The sequence below is a fragment of the Salvelinus alpinus genome, chromosome 16 (assembly GCF_045679555.1).
Source record: "Salvelinus alpinus chromosome 16, SLU_Salpinus.1, whole genome shotgun sequence".
NCBI classification, from domain to species: Eukaryota; Metazoa; Chordata; class Actinopteri; order Salmoniformes; family Salmonidae; genus Salvelinus; species Salvelinus alpinus.
In genome coordinates, this window is record NC_092101.1 from 40,797,163 (window position 1) to 40,816,321 (window position 19,159).

Sequence of the window (19,159 nt, forward strand, 5' to 3'; positions counted from 1 at the left end):
TGAAAAGTGCTCTTTCTGTGGCATAGGACTTGCATGTAGCTACGTATGCTTTACTGCTTGCGATGTAAGAGAGCAGACCCACTAATGGAAACAATAACCTCCGATCAAAATGTTGTTGCTGATCATTCAGAACATGGCTGATGAGGCAACATGTATGCATCCTCTAATGTACTGTCATAAAGATCACATGTTCAACTTAATAAAAAAAACAGTTTTGCATCTTTTCCCATCTATAGTAAGTGCCAAATAAAGTAACAAGGTTGACTGTAACAGGATTGACAACTTCATCTTAAATCAGCCATAAATCTGTCAGGTTTTGGCCAGGACTGTTCTGGTTTTTTGTCACTAGATGTCCCCATTGCACCTTTTTTGTACCTTTTGTTTTTCCCTTGCTCTATTATTGTTTGCACCTGTATGTCGTTCCCTTGTTAGTATTTAATCCCTGTGTGTTCCTTAGTTCCTTGCTCAGTGTTTGTATGTTAGCACCCAGCCCCAGCCCAAGCCTTGTTGTGAACATATATTTTTCTCTTGTTGGATTTTCCAGAGGTTCTCTGGTTTTGTTCTTTTGTATTTTGGATTAGTCTTTTAGGTTTGTTTTTTCCCTTGCTGTTTTTACCACTTTGTGGATTTTCTTTGTATTTTGGAAATTATCTATTTTTTATTAAACCACCATCTCTAGTACTGCTGTGTCTGCCTCATCTTCTGGGTTCTGCCGATTTAGTGACTGTTTCTCGCACCGGGTCCTGACAAAATCTCCTTGTGACAGGGGGAATGGAAGCTTGTGTGCAACAGGGAGAGGAAATTGAATACAAGCTTCACAATTTATTTATTTATTGTTAAAACATATCTAGCCTGTCCATCTATGGGTAACAGGGTTGACATGTTATGCTCGACCCGCTCAGTTTTACACCACAAAACACCAGAAAATGGAACCAGCTCACCTGCTTTTACACTATGATTTGAACATTAGATCTTCAATGTCTCTTCATAAAAATAAAAAATAAATTAAGAATAGTTTCACCAAATGAGAGTTCAGGTCACGTAAGAGGTTTAACCTTAAAATCAGTGACATTTTTTTTTTTACCTTCACTAACAACAAATAAATAATCTTCAGAAATTACTTTGTCAAAGCAGCAAAATAACTAGGGCTTTACAATGGTGAAATGTTGGAGTTAAGTGTGCTAGAATCTTCCTACAAGTCACAGAGGATGCTCAAAATACTGAATTTTGGCCCTTTAGCAAGTCTTTATTCATATAAAAAAATCAGATTTATAAAATGTTCCATGTGATCTAAATTAAATGACACTTCAATTAATTTAACAGGCTTTTAAAACTCAATATTTGCACAATTTCTACTTGTATCAAACCAATGTTCCATTGACCAACAAGGCCGCAAAGAGCTTAGATTGAGCAAACAACGTATGTGTTTCCCATCAGTGGAGAGATCTCCAGCTCATCACCATGGTTTCTGGGACCAGAGTAAACACTAATCTCGGCCTGCCTGGAAGTCCCAAAGGGCAGCTGGTATCAGACCTACTGAAGCGCGTTACACTCACTATACTGTACACGTGTGTATGTGGTCTTTAAGCCTAAACAAATAACTCCCCAGTTTCCTCATGATACAAATGGCTCCCTAGATACCGCTAGCCTACATAATAAACAGTGCCAGCTCGCCAGGCAGCACGCTGGTACTTGGTAAATGTTAAGTGATATCCATTAACCTCAGAATATGAGGACCAGATATATAAGCCATTAAAGCAATTAACATCCTCTATCATCTTCAGAAGAGAGGTTGAGAGAGGGATCAGGTACATTCACACTCCTTACAGAGACGTGGAGGGACGCTGAGCATCACCAGGGGACCTGCTGTGGTGTTGGACACATTGGCTATCACCACGACGATACTGCTGACCACATGGAGAGCAATAGAACAGGTGATGGAATCCTCTCCCACACAGTCAGTCCCATGTGTGGTGTTAACCTCACTGTCAGGCAGTGTTCTGAAATAGACAAGAGACATTTATGCACTTCACCAGATGAGGACATGGACTGCATCCCCCCATATGTATTACGTTTAGCCCTATGTGTCCTAGTCGAAAACCCAGCCTAAATAAATATACTTTCATTCAGTAAAGATACGAGGCTAGTGTAGTGTGCTAATCATAGACTAAGCACAGGTCAAGGTGCAAGCTAGCCTGGTCCCAGATCTGTTTGTGCTATCATGTCAACTCCTTGTCATGCCATGTTTGAAAGGATCACAAACATCTAGGACCAGGCTAGGTGCAATCCACATGAAAGTAATGAAAAAAACAAGTAAAAACACTATTGTGATATTTTGCCTAATTATTTGCAAAATATTTAATCCAATGGGCCAAAAGGCCAATTATAGGCAATTATAGGTGTTGGTTTTTTATCACAAAGTCTCAGCCTGCTCCATGCATAACCCTGCTGTGGGAGATGAATAGGCTCTGCCAGTCACATTGCATGCACAGACAGGCACGGACACACACACACCTCAGACCCCCACCTGAGCTCTTACAGCCTCAGGCACATCTTTGAGCCAACACTAGACAAGAATAACAAACAGGACGGGAGAGGAGAGGACAGACTCTAGACAATAGCAGCAGGTTGAATTGAACTTGATACTCACGCTAAGTGCTGCAAGCTAAGTGCCACTGACCCAGGAGTGGAGGTGTCTGAGGAAGTGGCTGGGTGCTTTAGATCACATATTACATTATCCCAGGTCTCATCAACACGGCACAGGATGTCCCAACAGGTGGCTGGAGAGAAGTTCAATTAGCATATTAGCATCAACACAGGCACATACTCTGTCTGTTTGGTCACTGTAAACCCTAATATATGAACTCACCAACCCCACGCAAAGCATACACACACACACACACACACACACACACACACACACACACACACACACACACACACACACACACACACACACACACACACACACACACACACACACACACACACACACACACACACACACAAAATTAGGACAGTCATAGCAAGCCCTGGAACATATTCTGAAGAAGAAGCCCTAGAATCTGGCCAACGTCATTGTTTATCATCCATTCCCCCTCTTACTCACACTTAGGACCTCAGGTCTACCTGAGCTGAATCACCATGTCATTGGAGAAGAAAATGTAACACCTACTCACACCATTTTACCTCTGCACAGTTATTGTCAACGATTCATGAGACCGTTTTCAAAACATCCCCTCTTTAAATGCCACAGAGCCACAGGCTGTGGGTAGCCTCATCTAATATCCATCGATTAGTATTAGCACGCGTCAGAGGCTACCACCACGCTATCGATCTCATGAATAAATCCTTCGCCCTGAGCCTTTGCTTCCTGTTGTTAAAACACACATATGCACGGATGCACACACAGGTACACACACAAACACACAGATCTTTAATTTGTGTTACCACCTCCCACTTCCACCAACACCTCCAAACAGAGAGGAACACCACACTCAAGTCTACAGAGGCCATCTTATCACTCCAGTTAATTGGCCCCTATTCAATTGAATGCGCCTCAATGTTCTCTTCCTCAGTGCAGTTAAGTGGTCACAGGCTGTTTTATTACGCACCCTTCAGAGAAATGAAAACACATTTATCCAGCTGTCCAAGGCCAGTATGTACAAATCGTCTCAGCATAGGAGTGCTGATCTAGGATCAATTCCTTGCTCTTATTCATTATGATTTAAAAGGTATTTGATCATTGGTCAGCATCTTGTGAATATGGTCCCAGGGCAGTAATAAGACAGAACTCTCACCCAGTAAATATCATGCACAGGAGGTTGGTGGCACCTTAATTAGGGAGAACGGGCTGGTGGTAATGACTGGAGCAGAATCAGTGGAGTGGTATCAAATACATCAAACAAATTGTTTCCATGTGTTTGATGCCATTCCATTTGCTCCGTTCCGGCCATTATTATGAGCCGTTCTCCCCTCAGCAGCCTTCTGTGATGTCATGTCTGTAAAACAGAGCAGGACGCTTACCTCTGCTGGGCTCAGTCTCCGGGTGAGGTCCTAGTGTGCTTGTGAAGTTCCTGAAGAGGCACTGAAGGGTGTGTGGGTGTCCCGGATCAGATGGTGCTGCCCTGGACCCCGCAGACCCCCTGTCTTCTTCCTCTCCTCTGTGGTGAAGTTGGGCTGGGCGTGAGGAACAGCAGAGCTCTGTCAACCAGGGGAGGTCTAGAAGGTCTCCATGGGGGGATACTTCCACAGGCTCCACCAACACAGCACCTGAGGCAGAAACAGGAAGTAAACATGGTTGACAGGAAATTACATCAGACACTGGACAGAAGTTGTGGCTGGGGTATAATGATGCTGGTAATACCAGAGTTGTGGGTTTGATTCTCAGCATGGTATTCAAAGACGACATTGATATGAATTCCTAATACATTCATTTCAGACCGAATTGTGAAGATATCAAGAGATGTTCATGAAGTTGGTAAAAGTATTATAAAAAGGCTACACTATTGTTCAGAGACCTTTACTAGAATGAACTCTGGTAACCTCAGCCTATACCAGAGGATTTCTACCAGCTCAAGGATACATACTGTACATGCTTCTTTGTCAACCAGGTAAAACAATGTGACTGACAAGACTATGGTTCATTCCACCCATTAGTCGCCCATCCACCCTCCCAGTCTCCCCATAGCATGCTGACTTGGGATAGATATTACAAAAGGGATGTCTGTTGTATATTGATTCCCAAAGACGGAGTGTTCTCAATAACACAAACACGTTTGCCCACATGTACACACAAAGGATTGCTACTTTACCTGACAAAGATCCACTTCTAGGATCAATGTGTTGTGTAACTAGCCAAATTAAAAGGTATGTAGTGCAGCAATCATGTGTGCGGTTCCAATTTCATTTCTACTTTTCATGGGGGAAAATATTTTTGTGTGTTTATTTGGTTCTATATGGGCCATTTTTGTGGTCAGGAGACATTATGCCCTGCTGAATGATCTATTCTGTGTTTCACTTGTGTGGTAGAAGGATTATTGCCAAACACATTGGATGATGTCCAACATTACAAAGACGGCTAACCGCAGAGACCGGTATACATCTATTTAGATCACTCAGTGTCACACCAATGAAATGCAACACTCAACGGCCCTTTTTATTTTGGCAATAATGGACTGTATTGTAAGTAGGGGCGTGATTGTATGGGAAGATTACCTTTGTTTCTGCATATATGCGTATGAGTGTACTGTTCTGTATGTTCTGGCACATGAAGGTTCCAGAGAATTGCTGCCGGATGTAACTACATGTGGCATTGCTGCTGAAATGTTTGCTATTCATTATTTTAGTCTAAAGGAAAGCTTTCCTGGGGATAGTGAAGTTGTGTGACTACAGGCAGAGCCACATAGGAGGTAATGTGGATGGATGCAGTGAGATAGAAGAATCTGAATTAACGGGAAAGGAACTCAACTCACCGTGGGAGACGATGAGAATATGCACCAGGAATGTCAACATTGCAGACAGGATCCTGCAGAGATAGAGAAAGTGAGGAAGAGAGGGAAGGAGGGAGAGAGCGAAAGAGGGAGCGAGAGAGAGAGGTACGGGTAGATGAAGAGAGAACCCGTAGAGTGTAAGAAACATAGATAAAGAGAGAGAAAGAAAGAGAGAAAGATATGTAAAACACATAGACAGTCTATGCAATCTTGACTCAATCCAACACTGAAAACTCATTTGACAGGAGAACAGAGGGTTCTACTGAACTTCGTCAGAGCCTTTAGTAATAGTCACCACACCATGACCACAGTATTCTGCTGTAATGGCCTGGGTGTTGTCTGCTCATATGCAGGCACAGGCTTGACTGATCTCTACACCGCAGAAACTTCCTCATGCAAGATTAGAATGGATGATACTGTACTGTTTTACGAGCATGCAGCTATACGAAGGTTTGTCAGCTTCTGAATGTACAATTGCTGAGTCATTTTTCAAAAAGTAAAATTCCCTTCCCCATTCACACTTACATTTCCATTATCACTATAGCATTCATATCATAAACCACTATATAGTCCAACCCCAACCCTCCTGTGATGACATAGGCAGTACAGTAAATAACATTAACACACAATAAATAACACTAACCTACATTACATGCTGTATAAACATGGTGCCTGCCTGCCTGGGTTTTAAATCAGACGTGCTAAAGTTCAATCCCATTCCACATTAATTCCATTTCATATTCAAGATCACCACCATCAATCATACTTACATTGTCTTCATGAGTGAGAGTTGGTGCGCATGGCCTCTACTGTGAGTGAGATTACTCTCACTGGGGAGGGAACAGAGATAGAGAGAACCTTAGGGACCAGTTAGGAAGACAACACAACACACAGATATACAATGTGTACAAAACATTATGAACACCTGCTCTTTCCATGAAAGACTGACCAGGTGAAAGCTATGACCCCTTATTGATGTCACTTGGTAAATCCACTTCAAATCAGTGTAGACGAAGTGGAGGAGACAGGTTAAAGAAGGATTTTTAAGACAATTGATACATGGATTGTGTATGTGTGCCATTCACAGGGTGAATAGGCAAGACACAATATTGAATTGCCTTAGAGCGGGGTATGGTAGTAGGTGCCAGACTCACTGGTTTGTGTCAAGAACGGCAATGCTGCTGAGTTTCACTCTCAACAGTTTCCCGTGTGCATCAAGAATGGTCCCACCACTCAAAGGACATACGGCCAATTTGAGACAACTGTTGGAAGCATTGTAGTCAACATGGGCCAACATCCCTGTGGAATGCTTCGACACCTTGTGGAGTCCATGCTACAAAGAATTGAGGGCAAAAGGGGGCGGGGGTGCTATCTAGAACCTAAAACGATTCTTCGGCTGTCCCCATAGGAGAACCCTATGAAGAACTATTTTTGGTTCCAGGTAGAACTCTTCAGTTCCATAGAACCCTTTCCACAGAGGGTTCTACATGAAACCCAAAAGGGTTGTACCAGGAATCAAAAAGGGTTTTCCTATGGGGACAGCTGAAGAACTGTTTTGGAACCCTTTTTTCTAAGAGTGTAGATAGAGATGTTATAGATATGTTTCATCTCTACGCTGAAGAAATGATTGAAACTGCTCCCCAAGTCATCTCGCCATCCAGAACCAAATCTCCCACTACTAAATGTTAATGTATATCAAAAGAGACTACTACCAAGGTAAATTAAATTCAAGCGGGGACCATTTCTTCAAAATTGCTCTGAGGGCCCCATATATAGTAACCCACCATATACGTATAAAAATTCATATAAATTTCCCTTTCAGTCCCTGGATCTTTGATTAAATGATTTCACTGGAGGATTTCTGACTATCACAAGTCTTGTAAAATTAAATTTTGGGTTGTTCTTTAATAAACGATCTCTCCTTAAAGTAGCAGCTAATTTGCATATATTGAAGACAAGGCATTGACGTGTCTGACAGCGTAGAAATAGAACGACAAGACTAGAGTCCATTTCTACTTAGCTGACTGACAAACAGGTCCCTGCTGCCACTGCCACTCAGATAATAATACATTTGCTTTGTTTTCAATTGATTACCACAACAATAGTCTGAGGGAAAGGCATCTTCCATCTTATTTTATAACATTTCCGTTAATGCCAGTGTGGAAGGGTACTGTGTCTCACTGCCATGGGGGAGGTTATAGGTAGACACAGGAGATTCTTTTCAATAGGCCTACAGGATTTATTGCATAAAGAGGGTAATCATTGTTTCAAGTTTCAAATGAATGTCACATGGCCAAGTACAGTGAAATACCTTTCTTGCAAATTCAACACCCAACAATTCAGTAACCAATAACAAATCAGTGGAGGCTGCTGAGGGGAGGATGGCTCATAATAACGGTCGGTAATAACGGTCGGTAATAACGGTCGGAACGGAGCGGCTGGAAAGGCATCAAACAAATGGAAAACGTGTGTGATGTATTTGATACCATTCGACTGATACCGCACCAGCCATTACCAAGAGCCCAATCTCCCCAATTAAGGTACCACCATCCTCCTGTGATAACAATGTAACACTAGAAAACACACAAGAAAAAATAAGAATATGAAGAACACAATAAGTAAGTAAGGATACTATATACAGGGTCAGTTCAGTACCATATTTACAATGTGCAGGGATACTGCAGTAATGGAGGTAGATACAGTTGAAATCAGAAGTTTACATACACTTGGAGTCATTAAAACTTGTTTTTCAACCACTCCACAAATGTTTTGTTAACAAACTATAGTTTTGGCAAGTCGGTTAGGACATCTACTTTGTGCATGACACAATTTTCTTCAACAATTGTTTACAGACAGATTATTTTACTGTATCACAATTCCAGTGGGTCAGAAGTTTACATACACTCAGTTGACTGTGCCTTTAAACAGCTTTGAAAATTCCAGGAAATTATGTCATGGTTTTAGAAGCTTCTGATAGGCTAATTGACATCATTTGAGTCAATTGAAGTGTACCTGTGGATATATTTCAAGGCCTACCTTCAAACTCAGTGCCTCTGCTTGACATCATGGGAAAATCAAAAGAAATCAGCCAAGACCTCAGAAAAAAAATGGTAGACCTCCACAAGTCTGGTTCATCCTTGGAAGCAATTTCCAAATGCCTGAAGGTACCACGTCCATCTGTACAAACAATAGTACACAGGTATAAGCACCATGGGACCACGCAGCCATCATACCGCTCAGGAAGGAGACACGTTCTGTCTCCTAGAGATGAACGTACTTTGCTGCGAAAAGTGCAAATCAATCCCAGAACAAAAGCAAAGGACCTTGTGAAGATGCTGGAGGAAACAGGTACAAAAGTATCTATATCCACAGTAAAACGAGTCCTATATCGACATATCCTGAAAGGCCGCTCAGCAAGGAAGATGCCACTGCTCCAAAACCGCCATGAAAAAGCCAAACTACGGTTTGCAACTGCACATGGGGACAAAGATTGTACTTTTTGGAGAGATGTCCTCTGGTCTGATGAAACAAAAATAGAACTGTATGGCCATAATGACCATTGTTATGTTTGGAGGAAAAAGGGGGAGGCTTGCAAGCTGAAGAACAGCATCCCAACCGTGAAGCACGGGGGTGGCAGCATCATGTTGTGGGAGGGTTTTTCTGCAGGAGGAACTGGTGCACTTCACAAAATAGATGGCATCATGAGGGAGGAAAATTATGTGGATATATTGAAGCAACATCTCAAGACATCAGTCAGGAAGTTAAAGGTTGGACGCAAATGGGTCTTCCAAATGGACAATGACACCAAGCAAACTTCCAAAGTTGTGGCAAAATGGCTTAAGGACAACAAAGTCAAGGTATTGGAGTGGCCATCACAAAGCCCTGACCTCAATCCTATAGAAAATTTGTGAGCAGAACTGAAAATGCGTGTTTGAGCAAAGAGGCCTACAAACCTGACTCAGTTACACCCGCTCTGTCAGGAGGAATGGGCCAAAATTCACCCAACTTATTGTAGGAAGCTTGTGGAAGGCTACCCGAAACATTTGACCCAAGTTAAACAATTTAAAGGCAATGCTACCAAATACTAATTGAGTGTATGTAAACTTCTGACCCACTGGGAACGTGATGAAAGAAATAAAATCTGAAATAAATCATTCTCTCTGCTATTATTCTGACATTTCACATTCTTAAAATAGTGGTGATCCTAACTGACCTACGACAGGGAATTTTGACTAGGATTAAATGTCAGGAATTGTGAAAAACTGAGTTTAAATGTATTTGGCTAAGGTGTATGTAAACTTCCGACTTCAACTGTATGTATAGCGGTAAGGTGACTAGGCAACAGGATATAAGATAAACAGAGTAACAGCAGCTTGCATGTGAGTGGGTGTGCGTGTGTATAGTCCGTATAAATGTATGTGCATATGTGTGTGTGAGCAGTGTGTGTGTGTGTGTGTGTGTGTGAGACAGTACAAAACTCAAATTAAAAAAGGTCAATAAAGATACAAGTTTAACTCAGTCCATGTAGCTATTTTGTTAGCTATTTATCAGTCTATTGCTTCGGGATAGAAGCTGTTCAAGAGCCTGTTGGGCTAAGACTTGATGCACCGGTACCGCTTGTCATGCGGAAGCAGAGAGAAAATTCTATGGCTTGGGTGGTTGGAGTCTAACGATTTTCCGGGCCTTCCTTCCACACCGCCTGATATTATCATGACATAAGGTGAGACCCAGATGCAGACACAGGAGGCAGATGGTTGGAGTCTTACAATATTTATTAATCCAATAGGGTAAGGCAAGAGAATGATCGTGGACAGGCAAAAGGGTCAAAACCAGTTCAGAGTCCAAAAGGTACCGAAGGGCAGGCAGAATCAAGGTCAGGGCAGGCAGGATGATCAGGCAGGCGGGAAAGTAGTCCAGGGTCAGCCATGGGTCAAAACCAGGAAGACTATCAAAAAGAGAATAGCAAAAGGAGTACGGGAAAACACGCTGGTTGACTTGACTAACATACAAGATGAACTGGTGTAACGGTCGTCTTGTGGTGAATGAGCGGACCAAGGCGCAGCGGGTGATGAATACATAATGAATTTAATTGAGAAAAGAATAACGATGACGAAGCACACTTTAGAAATTACAAAATAACAAAAACAAACTAAACAGACCTGAACATGAGAACTACATGAAACGAAGAACGCACGAACAGGAAAAACGAAATGAACGAACGAGACAGTACCGTGTGGTGCAACAAAACACAGACACAGCGACAATCACCCACAAACAAACAGTGAGAACAGCCTACCTTAAATATGGTTCTCAATCAGAGGAAACGTCAAACACCTGCCTCTAATTGAGAACCATATCAGGCAACACATTAAACCCAACATAGAAACACAACACATAGAATGCCCACCCAGCTCACGTCCTGACCAACAAAACAAAGGATTAACACAATAACTAGGGTCAGAACGTGACAACTGGCACAGAGAGACAGGAAACACAGGGATAAATACACTGGGGAAAATAAGCGACACCTGGAGGGGGTGGAGACAATCACAGGAACAGGTGAAACAGATCAGGGCGTGACAGATATAGATGTCCTGGATGGCAGGGAGCTCAGCCCCAGGTATGTACTGGGCTGTCTTGGGCTGGATTTGAGGGCCCATGCCAAACTTTTTCAACCTCCTGAGCCTTCTTCACAACTGTGCGCATGTGTTTAGACCATTTTAAGTCTTAAGTGATTTGGACACTGAGGAACTTAAAGCTCTCGACATGCTCCACTACAGCCCCGTCGATGTGGATATGGGCGTGCCCCCCCCCCCCCCATTTCCTGTAGTCCATGATCGGCTCCTTGGTCTGACTGACGTTAAGGGAAAGGTTGTTGCTCTGGCACCACACTGCCAGGTCACTGACCTCCTCCCTGTAGGCTGACTCATCGTCACCGGTGATCAGGCCTACCATGCCATGTTGTTAGCAAACTTGATGATGGTGCTAGATCACTGCGCCACTCGTGAGGCCTAAGACACTGCATCGCAATGCTAGCTGTGCCACTAGAAATTCTGGGTTCGAGCCCAGGCTCTGTCGCAGCCGGCCACGACTGGGAGGCCCATGGGGCCGCGTACAATTGGCCCAGCGTCGTCCGGGTTAGGGGTGGGTTTGGCCGGCAGGGTTATCCTTGTCCCATCGTGCACTAGCGACTCCTGTGGCGGGCCGGGCGCAGTGCATGCTTACACGGTCACCAGATGTACGGTGTTTCCTACGACACATTGGTGCGGCTGGCTTCCGGATTAAGTGGGTATTGTGTCAAGAAGCAGTGCGGCTTGGTTGGGTTTCGGAGGACGCACAGCTTTCGACTTTCGCCTCTCCCGAGTCCGTACAGGAGTTGCAGCAATGAGACAAGACTGTAACTACCAATTGGATACCACGAAATTGGGGAGAAAACTTGGTGTTGGAGTCGTGCGTGGCCACACAGTCGTGGGTGATCAGGGAGTACAGGAGAGGACTAAGCACACACCCCTGTGGGGCCCTTATGTTGAGGGTCAGCGTGGCATAGGTGATGTTGCATACTCTCACCACCTGGGGTCGGCCCGTCAGGAAGTCCTGACGGGCCGATAACTAATAATAACTAATAATATAACTTTAAAATTATTCCTCAAAGGCAGTGAAAATACAGGCAACAATGTTACTAAACTCAGCAAAAAAAGAAGCGTTCTCTCACTGTCAACTGCGTTTATTTTCAGTAAACTTAACATGTGTAAATATTTGTATCAACTTAAGATTCAACAACTGAGACATAAACTGAACAAGTTCCATAGACATGTGACTATCAGAAATTGAATAATGTGTCCCTGAACAAAGGGGGGGTCAAAATCAAAAGTAACAGTCAGTATCTAGTGTGGCCACGAGCTGCATTAAGTACTGCAGTGCATCTCCTCCTCATGGACTGCAACAAATTTGCCAGCTCTTGATGTGAGATGTTACCCCACTCTTCCACAAAGGCACCTGCAAGTTCCCAGACATTTCTGGGGGGGAATGGCCCTAGCCCTCACCCTCCGATCCAGACGTGCTCAATGGGATTGAGATCTGGGCTCTTCGCTGTCCATGGCAGAACACTGACATTCCTGTCTTGCAGGAAATCACACACAGAACAAGCAGTATGGCTGGTGGCATTGTCATGCTGGAGGGTCATGTCAGGATGAGTCTGCGGGAAGTGTACCACATGAGGGAGGAGGATATCTTCCCTGTAACGCACAGCGTTGAGATTACCTGCAATGACAACAAGCATAGTCCGATGATGCTGTGACACACCACCCCAGACCATGACGGACCCTCCACCTCCAAATCAATCCCGCTCCAGAGTACAGGCCTCGGTGTAATGCTCATTCCTTTGATGATAAACGTGAATCCGACCATCATCCCTGGTGAGACAGAACCGTGACTCGTCAGTGAAGAGCACTTTTGCCAGTCCTGTCTGGTGAAACGACGGTGGGTTTGTGCCCATAGGCGACGTTGTTGTCGGTGATGTCTGGTGAGGACCTGGCTTACAACAGGCCTACAAGCCCTCAGTCCAGCCTCTCTCAGCCTATTGCGGACAGTCTGAGAACTGATGGAGGGATTGTGTGTTCCTGGTGTAACTCGGGCAGTTGTTGCCATCCTGTACCTGTCCCGCAGGTGTGATTTTCGGATGTACCGATCCTGTGCAGGTGTTGTTACACATGGTCTGCCACTGCGAGGACGATCAGCTGTTGGTCCTGTCTCCCTGTAGCGCTGTCTTAGGCGCCTCACAGTATGGACATTGGAATTTATTGCCCTGGCCGCATCTGCAGTCCTCATGCCTCCTTGCAGCATTCCTAAGGCACGTTCACGCAGATGAGCAGGGACCCTGGGCATCTTTCTTTTGGTGTTTTTCAGAGTCAGTAGAAAGGCCTCTTTAGTGTCCTAAGTTTTCATAACTGTGCTTACCGTCTGTAAGCTGTTAGTGTCTTAACGACCATTCCACAGGTGCATGTTCATTAATTGTCTATGGTTCTTCATTGAACAAGCATGGGAAACAGTGTTTAAACCCTTTACAATGAAGATCTGTGGATTTATTTTGATTTTTATGAATTATCTTTAAAAGACATGGTTCTGAAAAAGGGACGTTTCTTTTTTTCCCTGAGTTTATAATGAGCTACAGTGGACATGACTGAATATGTTCATGGCTCTGGGATTCTAACTAGCAACCTTTCGGTTACTGGCCCAATGCTCTAACCGCTAGGCTACCTGCTGCCCTATTTGACTCACTCAGTAATGAGAAAGTGTTTTTACCTAGTCTGGGAACTTGATTCCCACACCAAACATCAATATCTTACCCTTTGCAAGCATTACTCCAAACATAAATACAGATCAATGACTGCATCTGTAGCGTGGTTCATTCTGCGTTGTGTACTTTTAATTAGGACGCTGCCACAACTGACGGTCTGCTCGTTGAAATCTTTTTATTTGCCCTGCACACGAAGAGACAACACACATTATGTTACCCTTGGCGCAGTCACAGCTCAGGCACCTTGCTAGCCGAAGGTCAGGCAAAAGAAATAACAGGTGCTACGTGCACACATTCGATGCACAACAGCACACCATACAAGTAAAATTATACAGAACATAATTCGGACAAAATAAAAGACATACCTGCACACGAAGAGACAACACACATTATGTTACCCTTGGCGCAGTCACAGCTCAGGCACCTGCGCAAGCACATGGACTCACTCAAACACTGTCCCAAGTACTCACAAGTTACAATAGATACCCTAGTTAGCGAGCTTTGTGAAACTTGTTAACATAAATCTTTATATTATCCACATTATAACAAACTTATGGTTGCAAAACAGTACATTGTGTAACATTATAACGGTTTTATATTAAACAGTTTCGGAGCCAAGGACAACATACCTTGCTAGCCGAAGGTCAGGCAAAAGAGAACGATGAAGGGGTATGGAAATACAGATAACCCGCGATGGGCCAAACCAAAATATACACAACTTTTACAATCACATGTACAGTGGGGAGAACAAGTATTTGATACACTGACAATTTTGCAGGTTTTCCTACTTACAAAGCATGTAGAGGTCTGTAATTTTTATCATAGGTACACTTCAACTGTGAGAGAAGGAATCTAAAACAAAAATCCAGAAAATCACATTGTATGATTTTTAAGTAATTAATTTGCATTTTATTGCATGACATAAGTATTTGATACATCAGAAAAGCAGAACTGAATATTTGGTACAGAAACCTTAGTTTGCAATTACAGAGATCATACGTTTCCTGTAGTTCTTGACCAGGTTTGCACACACTGCAGCAGGGATTTTGGCCCACTCCTCCATACAGACCTTCTCCAGATCCTTCAGGTTTCGGGGCTGTCGCTGGGCAATACGGACTTTCGGCTCCCTCCAAAGATTTTCTATTGGGTTCAGGTCTGGAGACTGGCTAGGCCACTCCAGGACCTTGAGATGCTTCTTACGGAGCCACTCCTTAGTTGCCCTGGCTGTGTGTTTCGGGTCGTTGTCATGCTGGAAGACCCAGCCACGACCCATCTTCAATGCTCTTACTGAGGGAAGGAGGTTGTTGGTCAAGATCTCGCGATACATGGCCCCATCCATCCTCCCCTCAATACGGTGCAGTCGTCCTGTCCCCTTTGCAGAAAAGCATCCCCAAAGAATGATGTTTCCACCTCCATGCTTCACGGTTGGGATGGTGTTCTTGGGGTTGTACTCATCCTTCTATTCCTCCAAACACGGCGAGTGGAGTTTAGAGCAAAAAGCTCTATTTTTGTCTCATCAGACCACATGACCTTCTCCCATTCCTCCTCTGGATCATCCAGATGGTCATTTGCAAACTTCAGACGGGCCTGGACATGCGCTGGCTTGAGCAGGGGGACCTTGCGTGCGCTGCAGGATTTTAATCCATGACGGCGTAGTGTGTTACTAATGGTTTTCTTTGAGACTGTGGTCCCAGCTCTCTTCAGGTCATTGACCAGGTCCTGCCGTGTAGTTCTGGGCTGATCCCTCACATTCCTCATGATCATTGATGCCCCACGAGGTGAGATCTTGCATGGAGCCCCAGACCGAGGGTGATTGACCGTCATCTTGAACTTCTTCCATTTTCTAATAATTGTGCCAACAGTTGTTGCCTTCTCACCAAGCTGCTTGGCTATTGTCCTGTAGCCCATCCCAGCCTTGTACAGGTCTACAATTTATCCCTGATGTCCTTACACAGCTCTCTGGTCTCGGCCATTGTGGAGAGGTTGGAGTCTGTTTGATTGAGTGTGTGGACAGGTGTCTTTTATACAGGTAACGAGTTCAAACAGGTGCAGTTAATACAGGTAATGAGTGGAGAACAGGAGGGCTTCTTAAAGAAAAACTAACAGGTCTGTGAGAGCCGGAATTCTTACTGGTTGGTAGGTGATCAAATACTTATGTCATGCAATAAAATGCAAATTAATTACTTAAAAATCATACAATGTGATTTTCTGGATTTTTGTTTTAGATTCCGTCTCTCACAGTTGAAGTGTACCTATGATAAAAATGACAGACCTCTACATGCTTTGTAAGTAGGAAAACCTGCAAAATCGGCAGTGTATCAAATACTTGTTCTCCCCACTGTATGTACAATATTGGTATGAAAAAGTGTTTGTACACCAAATAAAAACATTAGCTATGCAGCTGTAATTAAATTAAAAAAATACACTGAATTATTATTATTATTATCAAATTATTAACATCCCCTCTTGACCTGGCCTATTTGAATTGGTCCTTGTGTGCAATTTGGTGCGTAATCTAGGGGAACAACATCACACTGCTACACATCCATGAATTCATTGGTTCTCTTGTTCAAAACAATAACATCCCAGGTTACAATAAAGTACCATGGATGGACAGCTACTCAGCCAAGTGGCCACCTGCAGCTGAGAGACCTATTCCTAGACAATCCATAGGGATGAGTTAGGCCACTGAGCAATAACAACTGGACTAGGTGTTATTCAATGTGATATAACAACCTCTGTGTGTGTGTGTTATCAACCTGCTATCAGTATAATGATGAGAAGGAAGCATTGGGCATGATCGGGCCCTAAATGAGAAAGTGAATCCTCTCCATCACAGCCCGTGCTGGTACACACATGCCTCATATTCATTAGATCACATATCAAAACAAGTTGTACTCTGCCAATGACAATAACAACATATGGTGGTAGGCGTATCACAAATTTCAAATGACCAGAAAATAAATTAATGTTAATCACTAGTCAAATGGAAAACCATCAAGTTTTCATAAACAAATGTGGTCCAGATTTGATAAAGCACCTCATGGGTATTCACATAGATCAGAGGCCAAATCAAATCTCTCATCTCATTTTGAGTACCGATTGAATTTCAGCAGGTTGACACATTGCCACAAGCAGAACTGAGCGATTTTCCCCTTAGATAGGCCAGCTGCAAATTAAAAATATACTGTATTGTAAAAATGTATGAATACAAAAAGGTGCTTTTCGGTCTTCATTTAAGGTTAGGGTTAGGGTTAGCAGTGTGGTTAGGGTTAGCAGTGTGGTTAGGGTTAGGGTTAGGGTTAGCAGTGTGGTTAGGGTTAGGGTTAGGGTTAGTTATTAGGGTTAGCAGTGTGGTTAGGGTTAGGGTTAGGGTTAGGTTTCTAATCAGATTGTATAACTTTGTGGCTGTCAGCTAGTGACCACCCACATGTCAGTTCAACATCTAGGTTTGATTTACATTTGGTTTGATTTACATTTGGTTGAGTTGTCAACTAAAGTGAATTAAAAGTGAAATCAACTACACATTTTACCATGTCATTGGATTTCGATTAAAAGTCCCCTTTTAACCTACGAAATTCCCTTATGTTGATGCCTTCTTCAAATCCAACCGTTTCCCACGTTGATTCAACGTCATGATATTTAATTTTTGTTGGTGAAATGACGTGGAAATGCAGAGCTGCCTCCAGAGCAAGATTCATGAAGAAAAAACGCTAACCTGCTGAATTCCATCCATAGCCTGAACATCAATGTAGATTAATTATCCTATAAAAAGGTGTGAAGTCTGTTTTTGACACCCAAATCTCAGTCCTTCGATTGCATGCCTCTGGGAGTATTGCCTAACAACCTACTCTACGAAGCCACCGACGCAATGTGAGTCACAGCGTTCAACCAGTTCCAAACTGGGCGCGCTGGGGCTTGCATCACCGGGAGGAAATCCTGGTTGATTTCTTTAGAAACGCAGTTGCACAGGTTACTCTAGAGGGCCTTCCAAGACATTATTTATGCATGCCAGAATTGCTCAAATATGGCTATAAGAGTTTGTTTTCTCTTTTCTTTTTGACTTGCAATCTTTAACCAAAAACAAATATATGCATATAAGCTATACAGCCTGGATGAAAAAAATAACAAATAAGAAGGCAAAAATATATATACACTTTTGTTGTTTTTTCCCTTAGAAAGAAAAGCATGCAGCAAACATATCTGGCCAGGTGACACACAGACACACTGAGACAGCTTTGTCTGTATTTATACTGTATGTCGACTATGTGTACCGTTTTAAAATGTATGTCGTTTTGTGCTTGAGCTGTTCTTGTTTATTCATGTTCTGTTTTGTCATGTTTTATGTGGACTCCAGGAATCCCCATAAAATACCACAAAAAAGAGCCCCTTGAGTTCCTACACATGGACTACAAATAATCTTGAATGTTGCACTGATCTTGAAAGCGCGTCCTGCTCTAAATAGTAGGCTACAATTCAAACATTTAGAAGAGAACATTAATTAACTGTGCCTTACTTGATATTTTGGTTCCTCTCCAAGTCGCCGATTTCCCAGTAGCTGATAGTTATCCAGTCAGTGAATTACTATGCAACAAATACCGAAGTTTTGAGAGGGGACTCAGTATGCTAGCCAATAGTTTGCCTCATTCCTTCACCAATTAAGGGCGGATAATAAGCTACTGTTGTAGACCATACTGTTAAAGCTATGTCAGAATGCTGAAACAGTTCCTTGTCATTGAAGTCCAGTATGTTTCCCAGCGCTGTCTCTTCTCCCCGACATGTAGCTAACTGAACGGCGCTCTTCACTAGCGGTCCTCTAGGTTTGGAGAAGGGAGTGGCGTAGGTTATGCATGAGACAATATCGTCACGGGAACTATCGCCTACCAAATAATAACACTGTTCTAATAACCATTAAAAACACAATTATAATAAAAATGTCTCCAACACAATATAACATGGTTGACAATGCACAATTAAATATGCACTATGCATAAATCGGTCTGCCATTTCCTGGTTGCAAAAAGTTGCTTAAATTTCAGTTTATGTGACAAAACAAGTAAGTATAGTGTAGATAATCATTGTACCATCTAAACCACTGTCAAATATATGTTCCATAACACAAAATATTGTATTTTCAGCTGTTTGAAGCTGGTGTACAAAAAGTAAAAGACACAAAAATGTAACGGGAAGCATAGAAATAGCTACATAGTACATATCTACCAGATCTATATTTCACATTTCTATGTACATTTGGTTGATCACCCAAAAAGTTATATATTGCAGCTTTAATTAGTAATTAGTCTAATAAAAATAATTATTAATTGTATTTAGTCTCAGAGGCATTAATAATAACACATTCATAATGGGAAAA

The 19,159-nt window shown here is 42.8% G+C and overlaps 1 protein-coding gene across 2 annotated transcripts in view; it reads right to left on the reverse strand.

The window, feature by feature from the left end:
• lepr (leptin receptor) overlaps positions 1–18,599 on the reverse strand; it is a 62,205-nt gene extending 43,606 nt beyond the window's left edge. The window contains exons 1-6 of one of the 2 annotated variants that reach the window (XM_071346226.1): positions 18,305–18,599; positions 6,263–6,322; positions 5,475–5,527; positions 4,027–4,272; positions 2,651–2,780; positions 1,828–2,000 (exon numbers count right to left, since the gene is read on the reverse strand). In XM_071346226.1, the coding sequence (XP_071202327.1) occupies positions 1,828–2,000; positions 2,651–2,780; positions 4,027–4,272; positions 5,475–5,527; positions 6,263–6,273 (613 nt within the window). In that variant the 5' untranslated portion in view covers positions 6,274–6,322; positions 18,305–18,599. Of the gene's footprint in view, positions 1–1,827; positions 2,001–2,650; positions 2,781–4,026; positions 4,273–5,474; positions 5,528–6,262; positions 6,323–17,321; positions 17,631–18,304 lie in introns of those variants that run through there. The other variant, XM_071346225.1, reaches the window with a different exon arrangement.
• Between the last annotated feature and the right edge of the window lie 560 nt (positions 18,600–19,159).